This window comes from Plasmopara halstedii (genome assembly GCF_900000015.1).
Source record: "Plasmopara halstedii genome assembly, contig: Scaffold_555, whole genome shotgun sequence".
Classification (NCBI taxonomy): domain Eukaryota; phylum Oomycota; class Peronosporomycetes; order Peronosporales; family Peronosporaceae; genus Plasmopara; species Plasmopara halstedii.
In genome coordinates this window covers 1,774,363-1,798,719 of record NW_020187475.1, presented here as the reverse complement: position 1 = coordinate 1,798,719, position 24,357 = coordinate 1,774,363, and the positions used below count along the sequence as shown (strand labels likewise).

General features: G+C 44.9%; 5 protein-coding genes across 5 annotated transcripts; 3 read left to right on the top strand and 2 right to left on the bottom strand.

The window, feature by feature from the left end:
- Positions 1-4,943: 4,943 nt before the first annotated feature.
- On the bottom strand, positions 4,944-5,181 carry PHALS_11886 (uncharacterized protein; the record flags this gene model as incomplete). The annotated part of the gene is made up of 2 exons (XM_024727328.1): positions 4,944-4,983; positions 5,051-5,181. 2 exons carry the CDS (start codon positions 5,179-5,181, stop codon positions 4,944-4,946), a joined length of 171 nt encoding a protein of 56 aa, XP_024577916.1.
- A 6,262-nt stretch (positions 5,182-11,443) lies between these two features.
- On the top strand, positions 11,444-12,182 carry PHALS_11885 (uncharacterized protein; the record flags this gene model as incomplete). The annotated part of the gene is made up of 4 exons (XM_024727327.1): positions 11,444-11,446; positions 11,518-11,704; positions 12,056-12,120; positions 12,174-12,182. 4 exons carry the CDS (start codon positions 11,444-11,446, stop codon positions 12,180-12,182), a joined length of 264 nt encoding a protein of 87 aa, XP_024577915.1.
- A 988-nt stretch (positions 12,183-13,170) lies between these two features.
- Positions 13,171-19,914, bottom strand: PHALS_11884 (uncharacterized protein; the record flags this gene model as incomplete). The annotated part of the gene is made up of 3 exons (XM_024727326.1): positions 13,171-13,185; positions 13,252-19,212; positions 19,285-19,914. The coding sequence occupies 3 exons, from the start codon at positions 19,912-19,914 to the stop codon at positions 13,171-13,173; spliced, it is 6,606 nt and encodes a 2,201-aa protein (XP_024577914.1).
- Positions 19,915-20,206: 292 nt separating this feature from the next.
- On the top strand, positions 20,207-21,537 carry PHALS_11883 (cysteine protease atg4b; the record flags this gene model as incomplete). The annotated part of the gene is made up of 2 exons (XM_024727324.1): positions 20,207-21,121; positions 21,214-21,537. 2 exons carry the CDS (start codon positions 20,207-20,209, stop codon positions 21,535-21,537), a joined length of 1,239 nt encoding a protein of 412 aa, XP_024577913.1.
- Positions 21,538-22,934: 1,397 nt separating this feature from the next.
- On the top strand, positions 22,935-23,666 carry PHALS_11882 (FOG: Transposon-encoded proteins with TYA, reverse transcriptase, integrase domains in various combinations; the record flags this gene model as incomplete). Its single annotated transcript, XM_024727323.1, has 1 exon — positions 22,935-23,666. One exon carries the CDS (start codon positions 22,935-22,937, stop codon positions 23,664-23,666), a length of 732 nt encoding a protein of 243 aa, XP_024577912.1.
- Positions 23,667-24,357: the final 691 nt, after the last annotated feature.

Here is a 24,357-nt window from a genome sequence, read left to right as displayed (position 1 = left end):
TGGAAGCGTTCGCTCCGTGGCGGCGCCAAAAGGCGATCGGCCACCTAGAGGCTGAACCAGCAACTGGTTCTGAGAACGGAGTGCAACAATTTCCGTTTCAGACTGCGCAAGGCGCTCCACCGTCGCACAAAGTGATGGTCTATTGACGTCTAGGAGCTAATTCGACAGAGCCCGATAGTCCTCAACGTAAGGCAGTCGGTGCACAAAGTGCTTTAAGCTCTCGAGGTCTTCCGCATAGCGATATGCGACCTCGGCAAGATGCTCAGCGGAGCCCCGATGGCGACGGACAATATCCTCAAGAGCTCGAAGAGTATCGCGAGTCACCGTACGGCGATCGGCCAAATCATCATCGTTCACCGCCGACTCTTCTCGACGAAATCGGTAGCGACCATTATCACGTGGAACGCCTTGTGAGTCGACGTCGTGGACAGGGTCAAACCTAGTCTCTAGTGAAGTGGCGGGGATACTCAAACTCCGAAAACTCGTGGAAGTTTGAGGTGCCACTGCCCAGACGTCGTAGACGTTCAGAAGACGGATCATGATGCTCCACGTCATCGTACGCCACGCCCTTCTCGGCAGTTGTCCGGGAAGCCGAAAGCCATGAGCCGAGCTCAAGCTATGTTTCTGAGCTTTTGCTGTCGCAGATGCACCGTGTGAGAAACCACAAAGCTCGCGGGGGCATTATGGATGGTTCCATACGTCGCAGGGCGACAACACGCAAGAAGACGGTGTTGCGCCTTGAGTTTGGCAAACTCGAGCCGAAGATAGCGTTCCACGCGCACGTCCACCTCCTTATGGATCCGTTGTAAGTCTTACAGCGAGGAAGGTTTCCGGTGCCGCTGCACCCATAGCTCAAAGAGCTCTTCAGCGGTTTTGCCAGGGACGAGTACCACAGGGATGGTTCGCATCGCGGGTACAGGAGCACCTCCTCTTTGAGCGCGGAGTTGAGCGCAGGAAATATCCGTTGGGATTTCTTGAGGTGTGAAGAAGCGAACTCTGAAATTCCTTGTTGGCCAAGATCAGCTTGTGTAGTGTCCGGTAATCCGATCACGTAGACGCTTAACGATCAGTTGGTCGCATTCTTTGCTTCAGTAGCGGAATGTGCTGAGCAGAAGTCGTATTCCAAACGAGGGCCCAGAACCGGCCGTGGATGCGCGCGCATAGCCGACGTACAGGCAGCTGACAGCTGCTCTTCTTTGCCACGTCGAGGCGATTCGTAATAACACCACTCTCCCTGGAAGTTGAGAGATAGGGAGCGGACACGGTGTCCACAAGGTTCGAGCAGGGCTCACGTCGTGTCGTTGGTGCACCTCACCCTCTTGTTCTTCCCATCCTGGGAAAGGACTACTCAACTCGTAGTTGACTTCCTTTTAATCCTTGACGAGGGATCTCGTCGCCTTTCATGGGCATGGTGTACGATGTTCGGTCGCCGAGCGCATGTTATGCGCTTCCCTTGAAGCTGCGGACGTACTGTTCGGAGTTGCACCGCATGCAGAAGATGAAGAAGGGCTCTACCTGTGGTCGCCCTCGTTACCAGCGAGGGTGGGATCTTTCGTGTCATAGACACAGAGACCATAGAGCAGAGAATGCATGAAAAAGGCCCTGGTGATGTAACGTTGTCTTAGACACACGAGTCTAGTTCGAGGCGAAAGTCAAATGTGAAAAGTGGGTACTCACAATTTTGATGGGGGGTGAGTAACAGGGTTACACGTACCCTGGTAGAAAGGGTGAGTCAAACAAGATGCTGTGACTATAGAAAGGTGTGGATTACACAAGACGGTGAAATCACGCAATCTGTGGCTACACCGTAACAAGAAACCACTATGTGGCGGGACTGCCAGTAGTAATGCATATTAATTAGGTTTTACGATTTGATCACGAAAACCTATAGCTTTAGATACATGCGGCTTTGCCACAATTAAAACAGACAAATGAAGTTAAAATTTTGAACACAAAAAAGGTATTTACCTTGGGTTAAGGTCGTGGGTACTTTTGGAGATAGCGGATTGCGATCCATTATACTCGCTTGTAATGGATCTAATATCGATCGAAGGTCGGTGACCTTAAGTAAGCTTCCTCTAAGGAAAGAGCTACGGGAGCCCGGCTGTCGATACGATAAAGTACTGCGAAAGCAACCAACTGTGTGAGTTGTGAGCTAGTTATTCGCCAGTATGCAAAGTTCTAGCATCGGAGCCTCCTCTGATATAGATTTGAGACCGGATGGTCTCTATAATTCAAAATCACAGCGGCTCCAGGCATACAGAGGAGTGTCTTAAATGTTTTGAACAGCATGAAGGTGCGGAAAACAACCTATCACACCTATATATTGAATTATAGATAAAAGAAAGCTCGATTTAAGAGTTAAGTCGTGCATCTTTTCTTGTTACTATTGGTGCAATAAGAAATGCGCTTTGTTTCGTTTTCAGGATGCATAGAGGCAGCTTGAAACTTATTCAGCGAGTTGGTTACATTTTCATATAGGCGAAAGTAATGTTGAGTCCTAAAAATTGTACGCAGCACAGTATGTAGCTGAATTCCAAAGTATCTATTCGCAATATTGAAACGGTTAGTTATCTTCAAACAGAATAATGCATGCTCACAAGGAGCTTGCATACTTCGGTCAAAACCACAGCAGCAATCTACATGAGTATCTGAAAACATAGCCGTATACTTGACAGGCGGGCAGCCAGTATTTGCAAGGATGTTACAAGATAAGCCGGATCGGAAAACGGTACTGCTTGTAAGCTAGTAGCTCCCAATGTTTTTCTATGTGATTATAATTTTTTGTAAGGGAGCCACTTGATGAGGACTCAACAATGAGCTGCCTATTTTCTCCCTACATATCTTTCAATTTCCATCACACAATCAGGAACAGGCAGCTTACGTAGCCCAACAAAAGCACCATTTATTGACTTAACGTGATTCAAAGGAAGAATGTTGTAACGAGGGCATGGGCTAGAATACAAAGAGGATTTTTCTTGATTGATATCCAACAGCCACTTTTGCGCACTTGATTTTGATTTGCGCATACGAGCAGCTTCCCTGTAAAATCTTTCCTCAGTAAGCGCACGGGCTAAACGCCATGCGATTTTCTCTAGTCTCTTGCATTTAAATTTGCGATTTAAATTTCCATCAGATGCCGGAAACAAAGAAAATGATATGGAATGCAATTTATCGGTTTAACGGCAAGAACTAAGCCTTTGTCGCGATCTGTGATCACAAATGCTGGTGGTGCAGGGAGATCTGATAGTAAGAAACGCATAAACAACCAGCTGTCTCGATTTTCGATCGATATTACTGCCACACTAACAATTTGAGTCTCCTTATTCCCATCGCAAAAGCAAGCCAACGAAAGTGAAATTGTCGTTTTCAAAATGTCACATCCAGTGTGATGCATAATGTTGAAATGCTTGAATGCCTTCTCTGTACACTACTACCATTCTCACAGAGATATTGTTTGCAGTTTCGATTATTGCTTTGTGTTCATTGACTTCTAGAGCTTCACTGTAGGATGGTAGCATTGCGTATTGTTGCAAATCATCACCTTCGAACTTGTAGGCATTGACGCAATTCATATCATTTGTAGAATAGCCCATATTTCCACCATATTTTGTTGTCCGAGATGTAACATTGTGTCCACCTCCTGGAAAATACCGTCACACTCTTGCATTTGCCAGATCATATACATATCTTGGCTATATTAGCTCCAACAATAAACGAATGAGTAATAAATTTTTAGGTTTCTTAAATCGTGCTGTAAACCTAAATTGCACCACAAAAAAACAACTTTTATCGACGTAAATCATTGACCATGACCCGGTATTGACGCACAATAAAGGTATGATAGTTCATTGCTGCTTAAAGATATCATATTTACTATTGTATGCCTGCCTATTAAAAAAGGCTTCACACTACTTTCATCTAAATGTCTTTATCAGCCGAAGACATGCTGCTTTTGACGATTAGAAAATTGAACAATGAAAGCCATCGTATTCCCAAGATCTTGTATCATACAACAAATTATTTTTTTGCGATTTCAGCTGTTGCATTTTCTACACTCTTCTACCTTGGATCATCAATGAGAACGTTTTTAGTTGACAATAGAGAGCTTTTCACAACGTAGTTGATTCTATTGGCTCAGACTATTAAATTTTGGTGTGCTATTTTGTGTGTGAACTTCAAACAAATTGGTTTATAAAACTAAAAGTTACACGTTTTAGGATAAATAGTACAGATTCATCTCGGTGCTTAATGAGCCCGGAATCGTCGAATCAGTTCTTTGTCTGTGCGAACTACTCGGCAAATTTTGGTGCAATGACATTGGTCAACAGTGGGACAAGGTACTTGTTCGACATTTCGAATTTGCCAAGTAAAATGATTGTTTTGCTCGAAGGAAATAGCGAGTGTTGTGTACTGAGCAAACATTTGCTCCAAAAGGCCTCGTATTCATAACCGTCATTGCGACTTAAAAACTCGACTTTTCAATATTTATTGTGAGTTTTATTGAGAACTTAACAAGCAAAACCCCCAGCCCAAGGCGTTGAACTGCGCGCAAAAAATTATTGCACTTGTCTGCGGATATTTTATGTTTGTCAGTGATGGCTATTACCAGCAAAAATATTTGCTATCGATAATATTAGCTATTATTTTGTGTTTTAATTTGGCATGCTTGCCAGGTTTTGAAATAGAACGACTTTTTTAGGTAGTTTCGTCCACGATTGCGTGTAGAAAGCGCCCAACAGTAGCGTAGTGTTGGTAAAAAGAAATAGAAATTGTTTTTAGAATATTTAATACTCCATCTATACCGCTCAAAAAAGGTCGCTTGACTCTTCGTGCGGCCAACCCTACGTGAAATAAGCATGTTACCTCCCACACTACTTCCTAAATGTCTATCGGTGCATTTACAGAGGGTTGTATGATACCGTTATGAAAAAATATTAATACTACTTGGAAAAGCGGACACTCGTGATCATGTTGGTTCCGCTGACGAGTGGGGTTTCAGCTTCAGAACGAGCGGACTGCTTATGCTCAGTTTGGCAGAGATAAACACTTCCAAGCACTTGCGCTTTCGTCAACAGCTTTAAACTGCACGGTGGCTTCGAAGCGACGTAAGACCGCGCTCGGAACTTGAGACCGAGCTGAGGGTGGCCATGACGTTCCATAAGTAATTTTGGACACCATTGCGAAATGAATGTGTACTGGGGTTCATCGAAGCGGATCCGTACTCATGGTAGGGGCAAAGGCGACTCATATAAACGTAGAATACGGGCGCATTTTAGGTGGGAGATCCAGCGTAAACGCATTCACATGCTTGGCAACGAAATGCTCAGAATAGACCAAAAACCTGGATAGTAGCTTGTCACATACAATACGAGTTAATGCATGCTTGTATAAAGTAGGATTGGAAGGTGTGACCAAACTTTTTTCAGTTAATTTCTACATGTTCTTTCGTTGATGATTGTTTATGTTTTCGTTTGTCCGATATTCATTGGTATATCCGGGTGGTACACTATCTTGTGGGGAGTGGAGAAGCTGCGTAATGTGGCGTCGATGCCTGAGTGGGAGCTCGCCCGAACCTCCGGTTCGCACAAAGTTCAGCTACGCACCGACACAAAAGCCAATTTCTAGTATTCAAAACTGAAACAAGGTCGGGTCTCAGCTTTGAGCGGAAATAGCGGTAAGCCGCACGACTCTGCCGATGACTCAAATGAATAAATGGCAAACAATATGCGTCAGCGATACTAACGGCAATCATGCCGGTGTGGAAGCCCGAAGTTTCATGATTGTTCGGAGTGGAAGTATTCTTTTTGTTCTGTCAGATACCTGTCACGATCCTGGCTTGTGTGCAGGTCGCTACTTTTCTTGCATCGATGTGATTCAGACCTTGCTCATTCTGTAGGGTCAATAGAAACGGCTTTTGCGCATTGACAACTACAACGGTTGTTCGGAGATACCCTAATTGGCCTAGACCCGAATTGCTCCTTCGAGAGCAGGAGGTAGCTATGCTCAGAATCGGATACAACGCTACCTCGTCTCCAAACAAACTCTTTGCATTTGGGTGGTTCATACAACGAGAATCCCAGTATGGATTGCGTGGGCACCATAGCACACAGGTTCTCCGGGGAGTCTCGTTTGTAGCTCTTTCTGGCTGCGTCTAATAAAGCCTAATCATCAAAAAAATCATCTTCTTAATAATGTGTTGCGTCTGCCTTACCCATCTGTATGTTGCGTATGTGTGGTGTCATAGCGTCGCGTACTTGCTAAACAATAATCAAAAAATTTTGAGCTAAATATATTGTGCTACGAAATGCAGCCGGGCTAATATCGGCAGGTCGATCAATGCCAAGAGCCCTTGCTCCAACCAGACACGAAAGTGTCAGATGAACAGGGGATTCTAAATCGTTTATGAAAAATGGAATGAAGCATGTAGAAATAAATCTTTTCTCAATGCAAACTCCGTATGTGAAGTTACTTCGTCCAGCACCGCAGTTGTTCCACGCACGCACTTCAGATAGTATTTTTGACTTTTCAATTAGCACGATTGTTTTAGTGTCGCTCTATGGTGGACATATACATTCTCGCGCCGAGCCCTTTTAACAAAAAAATGCCAGCATTTATCTGTTAAAATACAGGTTTTGAGGCTATTGCTTCAGCAGTATCAATCGTGACTTTTAGCAAGAAAATTTTCCCAGAATCAGTTTAATTGTATTTTCACCGGACAGACTACTGCGCGTCGTCTATGACACTTCGGCCTCTTTTGTATGTTGTGCATTGCTTCAAAGTTAGCATCTTCGCGTTGTTGTGCTTAAATAAAGTCAGTTTAGGACTGATACAAATCACTGCTCAGTTCGCGTAATTAATCTCAAATCTTTTGGGATATCACCTTAAAGTTTGATTAAATGAATCAAACGTTAAATAGGTATTTCGCACGATAAATAGCTACATACCTCAAAAGTTGCTTCTAGGTAAAGTTGTTCGGCTCGAAGCTATTTGTGATATATACAAATTTTTACATCATTAGGAACAGCGATTGACGCTACATTTCCAGTGATTAATGGCGAGATGGCAAGTTCTAAGCTGAATATAAGCATTTCTGATTTACGAATTGTATTGAACTACAATGATGACATAAAAACATTGACGAAACTACCTGTACGGCGTACTAAGATATGTCACTTGCGTTGCATTTTGGATCTAAAAGTTCATGAATTTAGAATTCGCTTTATTTAAGCCTTTGCAAGCGTGCGATTACGACGCTATCTTTTGCAGCAATTCAGAAATATGAGCTGTTAAGGGCACTGGGTCTCACTTGCCTACAATACTTAAAAGCCAGTCACGCACAAATTATCGAGCAAACAGCTCGCAAGCTCAATAAAGATGCCGAAGTTGCTATGCACAACTATGAGCGGCGAGAGAATCATCGTCAAAACAGGTATTTGAATGTGCACGATGAGGCATTCACAGCTGCGAAAGATATACTTACATACTGTTGAAGCAAGGGTCAACCCTGGGAGCAAAATGAGCCACTCCCAAAGCATCCTAGTCGGCGAACTTATCTCAGTGAGGAAATATCACCGACTCGCATTAGTAGTTGGTATCATCTACCGATTGCATTAAAAGCGCTAAACAGGGTACACCGTTCATACTACTCCAAAGCACACCTTTTTTAGAAAATGGCATTTGCTTTATGATCGTGGACGATGTGTTATCTTTCAAAAGCATTCCTGACAAAGAAAATATGCGCAGAGCGTGATATTTCACTGTCTCGCAGTTAACACGATTAGTGCTTTGCACGAAAAAAGTTTCAATGACCCCTTGGTAAAGGCAACTAGTATCAAATTGTAAGAATTGGATCAACACATAGCGGACACCCCAATCTGGGTAGTCCGAAGGTATTTTGAGACCACACTGTGGTACTCCTTCAGCGATTACAAAATGGATACAAAGAGTTCTAAAGAAAAGCTGGTTCGCGACATGCACATAGGAATTTTTGTGCGTTCTCAATGACCAACGCATCTTGAGCATCAATCGACTCAGCACCCAATCCGGTACTATCAGTACCGAATCGAAGAGGTCACTGCTATGCAAATCTTTGAATGCATTTCTTAGAAGAAATTGCTTGATACCCACAAGAGCTTCTATAACGATAAAAGAGATGGTAGACTAAGATCTTTTGCTTCTACTTATTTACAAGTGTGTTATATTGTTTCGTGAAAACTCGTATAGCTTTGATGGTTTGCATGGTGAGCAGGTCATTCGGGGTTGCTACATTAATAAAAGCGTCGGAATGTTGAAAAGATGATTAACGGGTTATATTGCAATGGTCAAGCCATACTATCAACTCTCAGTCGCCTTTCTGCAAGATGTTGTTGTAAAGACCGCGGCTCAAACAGACTTCAATACGTTTCAATTGTTGGACCCGCACAAAATTGCTTTTATCCGTTTTAAAACGGCATATCCTGGTAGGCAGCACCTCAGAATTGCGTTAGCCTTCCAAGTTCAGCTCAAGCTTTTTAACAACATATTTTGAGCCATCGCGAGCAATTCGGGGTTCTGAGCAAAATTTTCGCAGTTTTGCGCCCGTTTCAAAAACGCTTACGCTTTTCAAAAGTGGAAGATTTATTGCTCAACGATGCATTCAGATTGAATCGCGTGGCGAATGGAGTTACATTCTAAAATTAGATGATTTATGTTACTCAGGTGTAGAAACAAAAGGGTTCCAGCCTATCATAGACTCTAAATTTCTCTTGGACTTAAACAAATATTTTGCACCTGAACGAGTGTTTCTGTTGCGAGAAGGACTGATAAAGTATCAAACATGTTAAATTAGCTCTATGCCCTACTTGACCAGTAACAAATTGCCGCACAATGCCCCTCTTGTTTTCTATGACGGGGGATGGCTACTCATTTGCGCAACATTAATATGATGATAGCTCTTGAAAAGGTGTTTGTAATCGGCTCTTTAATTATTCTATCGAGCCGCCTTGCCGTTGACCAAGCTTGATGTTCTATGGCTATCACCCCAAACGTACTGAAAACAACATCATTCTTATAATGAAGAGCGCAGAGTAAGGCAGTTTGTATGCTTTCTCCAAAGTTCATGGCTAAACTTCTGGTTTGTAGATTAATACCAAGTAAGTACGTTTGAAAATGACAAAAAATGTCTGTATAACTTGATGTGTGGGTGGCGGCGCATGAGCGACGGTGGACGAAGACTTCATCAAAGTATGTCTGTGCATACGCCCGATGGGGAGTGAACAACTGCGTCACAAGGCAATTAAATGTTGCTGGTGCATTTGACAGCGCTTGGGGCATCCTAAGCCACACCCAGAGCATCCCGCTTGGAGTACTCACCACTGTCAGCGGAATATCCAATACTGCGATAATTATGAATATAAAAATTACACCAAAGAATAATATAAAATCTGTCCAACTAAACAGTATTGAAAATAATACAACTCTGCCTGAAGTGTTAAATGTCATTGTGAGTCGCAAGTAAAAGTGCAGGACGCTGAAGCAATGATAAATGACTCGTTCTAGCCGTGATGTGATGGTGTTACTGAGTCTGTGTGATTGGTCCACTATGCGAATCATCGAAACCCAACGGGCACGCGCAAAGAAAATCAGGCACTTGTGAATGGGGAGACTTTGAAATCCTAGGAGGCGTCGATATCCCCTCGCCACTAGACACTTAAAAGCGATACTTGAGTGTGTGCAATTAAATCAGCTATTTGCGAGCGTGTTTATAGCGCCGGTAAAATTTCCCTTTTTAAATTTCTTCGTTGGAAATCCTGGTATGCAAGCAAATTTCGCAAGGATAAAATTGTATAATATTGACCAGTTCCTTCGTCCCAAAATGTCTTGATGTAGTAACAACTCTTTGATCAAGTATATTGCAATTGATGCCGGCATGGCACGGCCCCTCACTATAGTAATTAAAGAATGTTTATCGGAGCTTTGCTGGAACAAAAAAGGCGGACTTTAAAGCTGAGGAAGAAGTCATATGCGTGCTGTGATTCTGGCTCTTCCAGACCCAGAAATCCAGATCAGCGATATAGGTAATCAATAATAATGTCGGCTTGCACTAAGCTGTGCTTTACGCCAAGCAGAGTCGCGCTAGCTGAGAAGAAGTGAGAAGAACTACCCTGTTCATGACAAGATGCTACTTACAATGTTGTTTGCTCTTTTTTTGTCCCTTTTGACGTAGCTGGACGAGAGAACATGATGCTCCTGCCATGTAAAGGAGCGATTTACCATGTCGTAAGCTCTATTTTTGTCCTCAGCTTTTATGTAGCTGGACGTGAGAACATGACGTGCCTGTCTGGCTCTCACTGTTTGTGCACTTTACAGATCCTGTATTACTGCGCACAGCGACATCCAATCAATATACTGATCCTTCTTTGTCAATCTGTCATTGGAGTAAGGTGAAAATTGGTCAGGTTGGAGCGGTAGGGAATGCGCTTATCCGTCACCCGACTATTAGCTGCTGCATGTTTCAAAGGTGACACCGCCAATTAATGATCCGATACATCAAATGTACAAATCAGATGAAACATGTGATGCATCGCCAGTACATGTGGTAAGCAAGGTGCTTGAGGACACATAAATCGCATTATCGGAAGATGCGATTACAGTCTACAACGTTATTACAGGGATTGCTGTATTTCAGAACTACTCATCATGCAGTTTTGCCTCATGGTTAGGTCCTCAAGTACATAATATTGTTCTACCCTCTTGGGCGGCCGCCTTGAATAGGAGATGACGCGAGTGTTATGTATTCGTGATCCAAAATGAATACAAAGGTGAGCACCAATGTGTGCACATGTGAAACTTTTCAGTAGGTTTGACCTTACCGCATGGGATTCTTGCCTTTTTCTATGTTGGACAAAAGCCAGTACCGCTCGCGACAGCGGACATCCAGTTTGTGCGAGCCTACCTTGTGCTGAGTGTAGTTTTTTGTCAGTAGTTCTGGCAGCTGTCTCTTGAAGACTAGCGGGGCTGCAAACAGTAGGAACTGAAGGTGATGGGTATACAACTATACACCTTTCTTGCGTTGTACTTTGCATATCCAAGCGTGGATTGACACTCCAGACAAACGTCTGCATTGCCGAGGTCGGCTGTTAAAGCTCAAAGCTAGATAAAAGGAGTGTTTTCCTCATCCGGTGCGCAGATTGAGCTGGAAGGCCATCTGTACTCTTGACAGCTCTAAAAACAAGGTATATTCCTAGCACAGAGGACGTCTTCTCACAACCGCTGCTAGAATATTCCTAGTGCGGCGAGCGGATTCAGACCTTTTTCAACCACTCTCACGACAAGATGGTATGAGCACGAATCGGTGTTGCTCTTGCTAGTCGATCAAGTCTGGGTTCTTGGAGTAGGACTGACCAACCGAACATCGCGTGAGTTCCACGGCGCATTATAACATCACTTTTACCACCGACTAATGGTACGTAGTTCGCAGTGAAAATTAAAACGAACGCCTACTACTCGGTTGATGGATTGACTGTGTGTCGTCAGATGAGGTCAATATCCTTGACCAAGTCTCAGAATGTCACGGCAGCTGCTCTCATCAGAGAACCTTTCGGCATGCTTGCCGATGATTCCTTTCAGAGTGCTTGTTGCGAGGATGCCGCCATTATTGTAGAGTTGCTAAGCATTTCTTTGTGTACAAAAAACGACTTCCGACGTGGGTATGTCGAGAAGAGTAGGCACAATAAGGGTCGAGTAATGGAATCACACCAAAAGTGCAGAAACTGTCCGATGAGCTGCCACATTTGCGAAGTATATAAAAGAGGACGGTGAAAAGTGAATCTCACCAATTCACATTTTTTGTATCGTCGACCGCCTTTGCATAAGGATCCAAACAATTGTACTTCTCAGCCGAGAGCGAAAAGGCAAGCAATGCGACAATGTTGAATACTCTTACAAAGGAAATATCATCGTAGTCTGCGGTGAGGCTCAGTAGCTAGATTATATCGTTCTTTCTCTGCAGTTTTGCGGGAATTCATCGCCTCTGGCGCGCTTAAAGTACTCTGACCTCCAGTACCCCATCTAGGCTACGCGGCACACCGCTCTGACCGCGACACACACATCTTTCTCAAAAGAGGAAAAGTGAGCTCGGTAAGGGTTGGTGTCAGATGCAATCGTTAGGAGATCTTACGTCGTGATGATAGCTTTCGTGACAGGGTCTGGCGCCATTGCGGTGATAAAGTTTATACTTCATGAACATAGTTTGCTAATTCTCGCCATCTTTAAACGCCTCATCCGTGTCTTATGAACGGTTCAAACATCGGCAACATCTTCGCTTCAAGTCTTAACCTGTTATGAACATCTCTTACTGCACGACAGTGGAGGCTTGGGACACGCAAGTTTTTCATGGTATTGCTTTGGTTGGAAAGTGGCCAGAAATTATTGCCACCTCAACTTGATTCGTCAGAAAGAAATCTTTCTGTTCTTCTGGTCTTAAAAGTTTCATTTTGAACAACATTAATGGTCTTGCGGTAAGTACCATCTGTCCTGGTTGGGGATCTCCTCAATTTTTCTCGCCTACGCAATTTCATAGCAGCTGAACGTCACCAGGCGATCGTTTTCCGTATCTGGTCCTTTTCCTGGCAGCACTTTAAGCCCATCGGGGCCAACTACAGACAAAAGCTTATCAAGCCAGCCTAGTTGTTCCGGAATCAGGTATTAAAACATATCATGTCCAATCCCTCCAAATCATTTAATTCTCTCATAACCGGTCGAGAGGATTGCTTACAAGTGTTGCCATGAGTAACGAGATTTCAGCACACTTAGCAAAGAGGAAGATTTAACTCAAATAGTCCGCGTAAACAGCCGCGTACGTATGATTTTCGTGCGCTTTACCTAGAAAGGGGGGTGTATTGGGATATATTCTGTGATATTTATTGTGTGCAGATTAGCACGTATACATTTGATACGACTAATACAATTGTACAGTATTGTATTTTATGCATTTGTACCAAAGATGTAGAGAACATAAATTTAAAGTGCTTAGCTGACACAGTTTGAATATGTACCGAATCTATTTTTTGATATAATACATAAACATTTATATCACCGAGATAACAAATTAAACATTCGTCGACTCATTCAGTGGGAAGATAGCCCTGTTGTAACATTGAATATAAGTTTCTTTTCCTCGGTATTTAACTACGCAGCTATGATCTGCTTATACCACCAAAAATTTAAGTCAGAACGAGTAACTCCATACATACAAGTCTAGCATCATACCTTGCTAATGTGCTCAAATAATTGCGCATCGATTTCAGCAGCGTCGATTTCGGAGACTCGGTCACGTAACTGACGAATAAAAGTTTTCAACTCGTCACAGTCACGTTTGACCAGCTCGTACAGCTCAGCATGAAGAAGATACGTTTTCATAAACAGCAATGCACTTACGTTAATTGCATTTGCCACCATGCTCCTCTTAGATAAGTCGTTTGCCATTTCCAGCTGATCAAGCATAAAGTCCATTGCAAGGCACAAATGACCCAAACCTAATCTGCTATTCATTGATTGTGCATCACTCGGTGGTATAAATTCGAGTAAAGGAACGAGCTGCTCTTCATCCACATGACGTACTCCATTGACCACAACGACTGCAACACTTTCCGTCAAAGACGCGGTCCACTTAACAAACAACAGACTTGACAGCTGCACAGTCTCAAGAAGTTCAGCCTCCATTTCCTGATAAAATTGAGTCAGCTCTTGTTTCTCAATCTCTGAAACAGCCTGCAAATGCTCTAGCAGCAGTGTCTGACGAACAAGAGTAAAAGCTGAAGGGGAGCGTGGCGATCGCGGTGACTTTGGTGGGAGGAATCCAACAACAGCTCTGCCTAACGCTTTTGTTTTCATTGGACTAACATCCTTGCGCTTACGAGGGATTTCTGATGAGGAATTACCTAGTAGCACGCATGCACGACGAAGGAACTGGCGGCATTGCTCCATGAGCACCACAAGAGACGTAGGGAATGCTTGACGCCAGCGTTGTCGCCTCCAAGCAGACCCACTTAGACCGTTCAGGAATCGTAGCAGTGCTTGATGTTCAGCAATAACAGCCCGAGTCAATCGACGGCTGTTTGCTGACTCAACTCCTGCTAATATCAAAGGCTCTGCGTACGACAAAAACTCCCACACACTCGCATCATTTGCATCCACATTTCTTGATAAACGCAACAGACCACCCACAAAATCTAACACAAGGCACCACATTCGGTGTGCCATGGATCGGTTAAACTCTTCTGTCATCTGGTCATCCGAACTCACATAACCGCGCAGATTTGTGTTACTCTCTTCACGTATCATTTGAGCTTGAAGCAATGGGAGCAGCTTAGTCGCTAGCAGAATGAACAGCCAATTTGATACACGCGTATTGCCATCTTGCAGCATAACTCGTCGACATAATTCAGCATTCGATGAGTTCCATACAATTGCTACTAAACCGTGCAACACGTAACAAGCGTCCTCTTGTCGCGCAGCCACGTCCTTGGTATACAATGCAGGACGGAAGCTCTGCATTAGCAAATGAAGCAAAGTGGTTATCCCTTGTTGGTGTTCCAGCTCTTTGACAAACGGTGTTAAGTCAGCTTCATTTCCCAAGAGCAGCTTCAACTTTCGAGTACCAAGATTACCGACCCTATCAAGAACTTCTATCAACAAAAAGCAACTTAATTGGCACAAAACTTGAGAGGAACTTTTCCAGTCGTTACATGAAGTGATGACTCTGGTACTATGTCCGATAAACTTTGCTTGGAACAGAGGCTCAGGTAGCGACACAGAAACCATCTCTGAATTTTGATCGGTGACTTTATTTGGCATCTCATTCAAGTGGCGAATGAGCATCAAAGCCGCCGTGAAAAGTGACGTAAACAAATCAGTAAGCAAAGATTCGACTTTGTTTTCAAGATCTTTTACCAGGCGACAAAAAACCGAGACTGCCATTAAGCTTTCAAAGGTCGTTTTGCTTTTGCTGCCTATACGCACGACTTCGAACTCACTTGTGATTTGCTCTTTTGAATCATGCACTGCAGCCGTAGTCCTTTCAATCACAGTCAGTAATTCCAGCGTCGTTTTCGTGTCAAATCTGAGACTTGAATCGGTGCCATGTACCTTAAGACGCTGTCGCGTCTGCGATAGCTTGGGGTCACATGTCTTGCAAAGAACAAGACACATTTGGTGATGCAGCATTGACACTAAAAGCTTTACTAGAATTTGCAAATGCACCATCACGAAATAATCGAGCGGATCGTTGTTGACTTGATGCTGTTGCATTCGACTTTTGATCACGTCCGCGACCACTTGAATCAGTTCAAACGACGTGCGATCGCCAAAAAAGCGCGAGAATTCATTTTTCGAGCTTGATGCAGGAGAAGCGGGTTTCACAGCCTCAATAATTGAAGCATTACTCGTTATGCTTCGAGGCGACGAAATCATTGACATTTTTCGACTGAGCGGCTTTTCATTTGTATTAAGTGGTGCACCTGCCTGAAGACAGCACATTTCCATGAACTCTTTCCATTTGGCCAGAGAAAAGAGCTGTGCATGCAAATACGCTGCTTGCAAGTTACCCCACTGAATTAATTTGATCGCACGGATATCGGCCGGACAGGTCTCTATATTCAACTCGCCTCCTGCACTCAACTGCCACTTGAGCGTTCTTTCGTCACAAATTAATCCCTCAGCGTACTTTTGGATCTCGCCGATAGGTAGTGCGCTCAAGAAATTTGTGATAGGCTTATTTGCCGTGCAAATACGTCGGATAGACGACATTTGCTGCTTTAATAGAGTTGGTGAATAGTCCAATCGAGTCAACGAGCGTAACCAGTGCAAATACAAACCCTCCTTTCGAAACGACTCTAGTACTTTGACAAGGGGGTGGTCGCTCTGCGTTGACGCTTCATTATGCCACTCGAGTGAAATCAACTGGAGAATCAGACCGCGGGCTAAATATCCATAAGCACTCGAGCGTCCAACGTATAAGCTAGACAAGCTCTTAACATCCCCCAGACCTTGTGCAGTAGCGACTGCCAATTCCATATCCAGCAAACCATACTCCACTGAGTCCAACGGCATGTGTATCTTCAGTACTCGGGTCACATTAGGCCAGAATGTAGGAAGTGCACGTAAAGCTGTAATGATTTTCATGTGCAAGCAATGACCCTCATTAACGGCACCCTCCCACACGTTCGCGAGGAAAGCTAATAGTGCACATAGAAAGTCCGATGACTGCTCCAAAAGCCTCTCAGATACATCGAATTGCTGAGTAAGCACTGTAAGAAATGACAGCGAGTTTTCTACTTTGTTCGTATCTGATTCGCTTCCAAAAACTAGAAGCGTTAAAAAATTTGGTTGATGCTCCAAACACAAGGCTAGCAATTCAATCACCTCTTTTCGTATTGCCAAATGCTGAGGTGAAGATGCTTGTAATAGTTGGATAAACCTGCTGCGCACACAAACTATGTCCTGGCATTCATAAAACAAAGCAAAAAGCGAGGGCATAGAAGTAGTTTCATATTCTACTCGGCAGTCTAGCGCGACAGCGGAATGCTGAAGAATCCGTAATGACCAATACACGATGTCAGGTGAATCATCAACATAAAACTCGAGGTAGCAACCACATAGCGTGACAAGTGTTAGTGACAAGTCAAGGTTGAGCCCATTAATGGGTAATAGCAAGATCTTGCGAGCGGCTGCAACATCATCGCGATCCATCTTACTTGCAAGAAGCAATTCGATGATACGTAAACATGTTATTACGAGGCTTTCATGCTGAAAAATATTGGCTTCACAATTACCAGCTGTGCTTTCATAGATAAGCGACAAATACTTTTCAGCTTTCAAGCCAGTATCTGCATCGGGAGTCGCAGCACTGTTCCAATTGTCAATAGAGTGTTTTGCCAAACGAGATACTGAAGCATAACAGTATCGCAACACCTTTGCTACAAGCGACATATCGGTAGACAACGAGTCGCACAACGCTTGTTCGAGAGCAAGAATCATTTCATTTTGCTCGTGAAAGTATTTGCGCGGATGCACCAGTACGTAAAGCAAACGAATGCAACGTTCGGAGACCTCACAACGTTCGCCAACTGACACAAACTTCCAGCTTTCATGGATTGATAGCACTTCGATCGCGAACTCTGCGCCTTTGACAAACCAGAGTCGTTCCATCGCTACGAACGACTCCGTAATAGGTCCTGAATTTGAAAGTGCTTGAGCTTCTTTTGCCAAGAACCATCGCACAACACTAATGAAAATCTCTAGTGTTGCAAGTACTACTGAATAGACTCCCACTAATCGCTCTTGTACTTCAAACAGCTTTCTGGCGGTCTTAACAATCAAATGAACGCACTCCGCTTGTCCTCCATCTAGCAAGGAAGTCATCAATAACTTGACTCCAAATGTTGAGGCCAGAAGCGTTTGAAAAGCAAGAAAACATGTTTTCACAAAATGAATATATGGCGCTGTCCCGCTTTCGCTTTCACCGCCCGAAGAAGCTTTCAAGAAGCCATCAAGCACATTCAATAAAAAATGAAGCAAGTGAATACCTCCATCAACAGCAAACACGTTAAGAGTGCTTACATCGCCAACACTGTCAGCGTCATAGCGTTTACAATCTTCAAAATGCGCCAAAATTTGCTGTCGTACGTATCGGTCCCGAACACCCCAAGACACAAGATTTTCGCTGGACGCAGACAGCAACCTCGGAAGCGTTACCTGCTGTCGTACAAGCAGAGGCACGTACAATTCACGCGACGAAAGTTGATATTTTGTCCACCATCGAAGAAGTCTGGCCTCGCCCCAGCTTCGCTGCATTTCCTCCAAGGCAAAATGTCCACCACTTTCTTCCGGTCCTAGATGGACGATAAATTCAAAAAACGCTTTCAGTATGCTAATTAATTCCAAATCTGTGCGAAATACTTCATCAAATGACGTGGACTGGACAATCGTTGCAAAGGTTTCGGTGCGTATCAGCAGCAAAATCCACAACGACAAGACTTTGGGGCTATCGTTGCTATCTGTGAGATCCCATTCCACTTGGATCCCACTGTTTGTGTGGACGAGTGTGCCGATCGTCCCAACAACTACCACTGATCGACCATCACCATCCTCATAAGCAAATGAGCGCGTGCACTGTACAGATTCCGACTCATTTGCGAGGTTTTTATAGTACTCTGCTGGTGGCACTGGACGACAGACACGTCTAGTAGCGTCACCAGTAAAACCCGGGTTTGGATGAGTGAAAATCTTCAGCACTTGACGCAGCACAGTAGAGGACGACACGTCCTGATACTGACAGCACAGTGCCGTCAACATTTCCAAACAGGACAGCAACGTTCCCGGTAGATTAGTCCGAGCTTTTACCAATAAATCACCAAGTACAAAATTGTCTCCAGTGACCACACCCAATATCTCGCCGTCTTCTACGTCGATTCCGAGAGTGCGTTTAGCCACATCTGCATTGGAAAGAACAGGCAGGACAAATTTAATCATCGCGTGCAGCTCTTGAACTCCGCTTAACTCGTCTAAGAATCTCAGCGTCGAAAGCATGTCGTTTAAGAAAGTTGCCACAACATGCTGATAAACGCGATTGTGGCTACAAATATTCTGATAATGTGTTGTCGTTGTCTGTGTGCGGACACTCAATACAGCCACAGTTGGTAACTCCCATACATTCTTCACGTGTAGACTTAGCGGGTGCAGCATGGCTATACTGTCAGATTCTGCATGATTACGAAATATAAGTGATTGGAGCAAAGCATTAAGATAATGAAAACCATGCAGTCGCTCAGCTGCTGTCAGGGTCTCTTGCAGCATGATTTGCAGCTCTTTCACTTGCTCAGTATTTCCATGCAACATCATCAACTTCCGGTAATGACGACCTAACAATGTGGCCCAAGCCAGCAACAATACTCCTGGCACTGGAGACGTTATGTTGTCCCTGTACGAATCTCGATTTAGTTCTGACAAGAAAAATGTCTTAGTCACGTGTAGCATAACAGTGCAATCTTGTACATCTTCAATAGTATGCAACAGTCTGACAGCAATTATAACCCCGATTTGGGTCAAATCTCGTGCTATCTCCTGTACGTCGGTAATAGCCAATGTGCTTGAAGTGATCACGTCGTCAAACACGCGCACTTCCCAAGTGAATACAGTCTTGGCTATCTTTATTGCACTCTCCAGCGATGCCTTCTCGTGAGACGCTACAAGAGTCAGTAGCAACAATTCTCGCAACAATTTTTCTTCTGTAAGAAATTGTACCTCCCATTCTTTAAGTGCGTTACGCTCCGCAATTTCTACACCCACCAAGGAAGGTGAATAGACAAACTGACGTCCATGGACTTCTTCTAGAAGTACCTCACGCAATCCTTCCTTGAGCAGCTCGTCAACAACCTCTCCAGCCGCGTGAGCATTCGGATGCTGCGGGTTTCGCGCGGCACGTAAAAGCTCCACGCGTACAGCAAAATAATCTCGTCTTGCGGCAAAGAATTGTCGCCTTAAATTCTCAATATCCAGTGGTGTCTGACGTTTCTGTTGGTTTTGAAGAGTCTCCAGCGCGTTTCGGACGTCCTCTTGGTTTCCGGAGACCGGCAACTGCACGCTTGAGAGGAGTGTCGACCATAATTTTTCTTCGCTTTGGTCTTGAGCCGAATTTTCGGCAGCATGACTATCTTTTGCAGCTGAAAACAAGGTCAATGCCGCGTTTTTGGGCGTTGCTGGCGGTGTTGAGCCGTCTGCACCGCCCACGCGCCCACCCAGAGGCACCACACCATAAATTGATCGAATAGCCTCAAGCACACGATCTACTGGTAACTCTTCGCTACGGCCACGCAACAGCCACGACAGCACATGTGAGGCAGTGCGGAGTGATTCGAATCCTGTCCGCGCCATCGAAAATGGCTTTGTAGTGTGCACCACACCTTTATTGAAATGCAGCTTTCCCCGTTTATTCCGATAGGTCAGATGGCATTCTCTGTCTTTCCGCGATATCGAGTCTCGTACGTCAACTGCCTCTGCGGGTACTAGTCATACGAGTTCTGTATCGACACACGCACTTTTGTCGTGTGGCGCATCATTGTCTGTATTTATCGTGACATCAACATCTATACTGAATTCCGGTGCACTGTGGGACGTGCTCGGTCGAACTGGTTGGTGGGATCTGGGCGGAGGACTGCTTGGCCGTATGGCGCAATTCGCTCACGGTATATCGGCACTGGATGTAACGCCTTCAACAGTGCTCAGTGCACCTGTATGGCTACTAGGCCAACGCTATGATGATTTAGCGGCTGCCGATTTTGACGCGTACAAGCGAAATTTTGAGTCGATCCTTTGGTTCACGTACCGTCGCGATTTTCCGGTGATGACACCTTATGACTTCACGAGCGATGCCGGTTGGGGCTGTATGCTTCGGTCAGCACAGATGATTTTAGGTCAGGCCCTACAGCGTTGCCTCCTGGGACGGGACTGGCGTCTTCCTGCCTTATTTGAGGCCGAGATGGACACGCGACTACCCGAGACGTACGTACAACTACTGCGGTGGTTTGCAGACTCACCCGACCTTGATTGTCGCTATTCACTTCACCATATGGTCAAGCTTGGTATGCAGTACGATAAGCTGCCGGGTGAATGGTATGGTCCTACGACCGCTGCACAGGTGCTAAGAGATCTTGTGAACTTACATAGACGTGAATTTGGAGGAGGTTTAGCCATGTATGTGCCGCAAGAAGGCGTCGTTTACAGTGATGATGTCACAAGACTGTGTGTATCTTATATACAAGAGGAGAAAGTGGAGAAGGAATCGAACGAGGACACGCCCGAGTTTTTTGACCCACTTTTGCATCCGCCCACAAATACGAGGAAAGACTGGAGCACGGCACTGCTCATTTTAATTCCATTGAGACTCGGACTTGATCAGCTGAATGAGTGTTATGTGCCGGCAATTCAGAAAACTTTTGCGTTTCCACAAAGCCTGGGAATTATTGGTGGCAAGAAGGGCCACTCAGTTTACTTTGTTGGAACGCAGCAAGATCAATTACATCTCCTGGATCCCCATGATGTGCACCCAGCGCCAGAGCTAAATGCTGCGTTTCCAACTGCGGTTCGTGTTTGATAATCGATTTTGTAATTTTATTATTGTGTGTACTAAGCCTTTCTGTGTGTTCTCATATTGGGTTGGTGGATTGCTGATAGACCCATTTGCGAACAGTCCATTCCTCCCGCCCTTTGGTGATGAATGTGACAACAATCGACCCTTCACTTGCGCTGGGTTTTCTATGCGAAAATCTTGCTGATTATGAAGATTTTGAACGGCGCGTACAGAGTCTTCATCATGAGCTCAAAACTGACAGTGGTATGTGCCCGTTCTCGGTTGCTTCACATCGCCCGGATTACGCAGCAAGTGGAGATGACCTACTCATGTCCGACTGCCTTTCTGGAGATGATATGAACGAAAATGAGAGTGCCAATGGAGCTGGAACTGGAGAGGATGAGGAAGATGACTATGTGCTTCTTTAGGTTTGAGTAAATCAAAATATTGCTATCCCTTTTGTAACATACATTCGAAGAAAGAATTTGAAATTTCTTTTGAGAAAATTACCAATTGCTATCGCAACCCTACCCATTGATCTTGCCCAAATGTGCGTTTTTGCCCTCGATAGCTCGAGCGTCAGACTGTAGCAGTAAACGTTACAGGTTACTTCGGTTTTATTTCTTAGACTTTGTACAAGAATTAATGCAATCTACTGATCCGCAAAATACAAGATGCAAATGTGGCGGATTATCCTATACGTAGGGTAAATAATTCAAGAAAAATGTTGATGAAATTTTCATTTTAACATTTCGCATTACAGTCTTTATTGGAAGCAAATTATGTCGAAAGGTAGGTCATGTACATTGTGTTGCTCAAGGAACGCTAAGCTTTTCGTAATTTGACGAAAGCATAAAGAAAGGGCTGATGATCACTAAAGCAGTGGCATTGCCTTCTCAATGCAATAAAGTGAGAAGGTCAAGGGCAGGTGCTCGCAGCATATTTCACAATGCTACAAAACTGACCACGACATCAAAAACACTTCCGTACACCAAATTGAAAAGATTAACGAGTAATAATCAAAAGCACGTTTTTCGTGACCGACAGACTCAAAGAATATCGGTTTGGATGCCGACGTGTTCCTCGATGAAACCGGTCTCGGTGCATAATCGAGTCCCGACCAAATACCTCTGCCCTCACCCGGCAAAACACGACTTAGCTATTTTTTACAGAGGGGGCGCCAGCCGCCCGGTTGCATTATTTCTCTGTCCGTGCCCTTCTCTATCGAGGTTGATTACCCGTACCCTGATATGAAAGGGTCGGTCACACCATCTTGCGTGACCATACATGGGTATCGGTTATACAAGACGGTGCAATCACACAATGGTGTGGCTACACCCTAACAAGAATTCAGTGCGTGGCTGGGCTGCCTTTTAATAAAGTTTTGCTGTTAAAATAAGCTATGGATTGAGATATAGGCGGCTTTGCCGCAAATAAATACCAGAAATACAGCTTGACATTTAAACGGAAGGTTTTGTTTGCCTTGGATTGAGGTTATGGTGACTTTTGGATTGAAGGGATTGCGATCCGCTACGCTCGTACTGGTTATAGAACGAAGGTCATCGACCTTAACTAAGCTTCCTCTAATCGGAAGAGCTACGGAAGTCCCGCTGCACTTGGTAGCACTTGTTGGTCAATATACACCTGATTTGTTACGACTGATCCTCTGGGAGGATGGAGCATCGACGGTGTGGGTACAGCAATGCTGCTTGTGGATCGTGTCTTTCGACAACATTAAAATCGGAGTCAATTGTCGTTGGCAAACCCGCGCATCACTGGGAAGTTTTAGTCGATAGTCTTCAGGGTGCTGGACACCAAGTTGCCTATGTCATTATCGGACTTTCAACAGACTGACGGTCAAACTGAGCGCGTTAATTGCGACTTCGAGGACGTTCTTCGTAGTGCCTACGTTGAGACGCCGAGGCGAGGGAGCGCCATGCTGCCACTTGTGGAGTTTGCTCTGAAGATTGTCATGCATGTGTCTACCGGCTACACGCTGTTCTACATGAACGAGCTCGTTCATCCACGCGCCCCGCTGACGCCCCTATCATATGGCGCAGGTTTTGGTGATGGAGGAATAGCCGAGCGGCTAGCTAATGTCAACCTTCTCACTGTGCGTAAAGAAGTCGATGACTTCTTGTTTACCAAACTGAGTGTCTTACGACACGTTCGTGATGCGATGGCTGAAAGCCAAGGCATGCAGAAAGAATGTGCAGACGGAAGAAGCAGAAGAAATGTGGAGAATTTTGAGAATCGAGACCTGGTCTTATTGAATGCTAAAATACTTCCTACACATGCGGTTTCTGCTGTCGCTAAGACGAAGCTCCTTTTATGGTTTATCGAACCTTTTGAGGTCGTGGCCAAGCAAGGCCTTGCGTATACGCTAAACCTTCCGAGAAGGATGCGGACCCACCCGGTGCTTTATGTGGGCTCGCTCAAGCCGAATCGGGATCCGGCGCAAGTGAACGCGGAAGCGTTAGTGCCAGGGCGGCGCCCAACGGCGCTCGGCCACCCAGAAGCTGAACCAGCTACTGGTTTCGAGCACGAAGTGCAATGATTCCCGTTTCCAACAGCGCCAGGTATGAAGCGGCGCATTCGTCTGCTCAGCAGCTAGGGGTCGCTCCAACAAAGCGCGATGGTTCTCAAGGTGAGCCAGCGGTTAACAAAGTCGCCAAGCTCTCGAGGTTTTCCGCACCGCGATATGCGACCTCAGCAATACTGGCCAGACGTCGTAGACGCTTATGATTAGAAATATCATGATCCATCGCGTCGTTCTGCGCACCGCAATTCTCGACCGTAGCCTGGGAAGCCGAAAGGCCATGAGCTGAGCTCAAACTATGGCCTTGAGCTGCTGTAGCCGTAGACTCAACTGTGTGAAAACTACAGAGCTTGCAGGAACATTGTGGATTGTTCCATATGTCGCAGGAACAATACGCAGGAAGTCGGCGTTGCGCCTTGAGTTTGGCAACCTCAAATCGAAGATGGCGCTCTACGCGCATGTCCACTTCCTTGTAGCTCTGCTGTAAGCTATACAGCGCGGAAGTTTCCGGTGCCGCTGCAACCATCGCTCAAAGAGCATTTCGTCATCCGCAGCGGTTTTGCCAGGGGCGAGCACCACGAGAATCGTCCGCATTGTGGGTACAGGAGCGCCTCCTCTTTGAGCGCGAAGTCGAGCGCGGTACCTATCCATTGGGGTTTCGTGAGGTACCAAGAAGCGAGCTCGGAGAGCTTTTCGTTGGTTGTGTTGA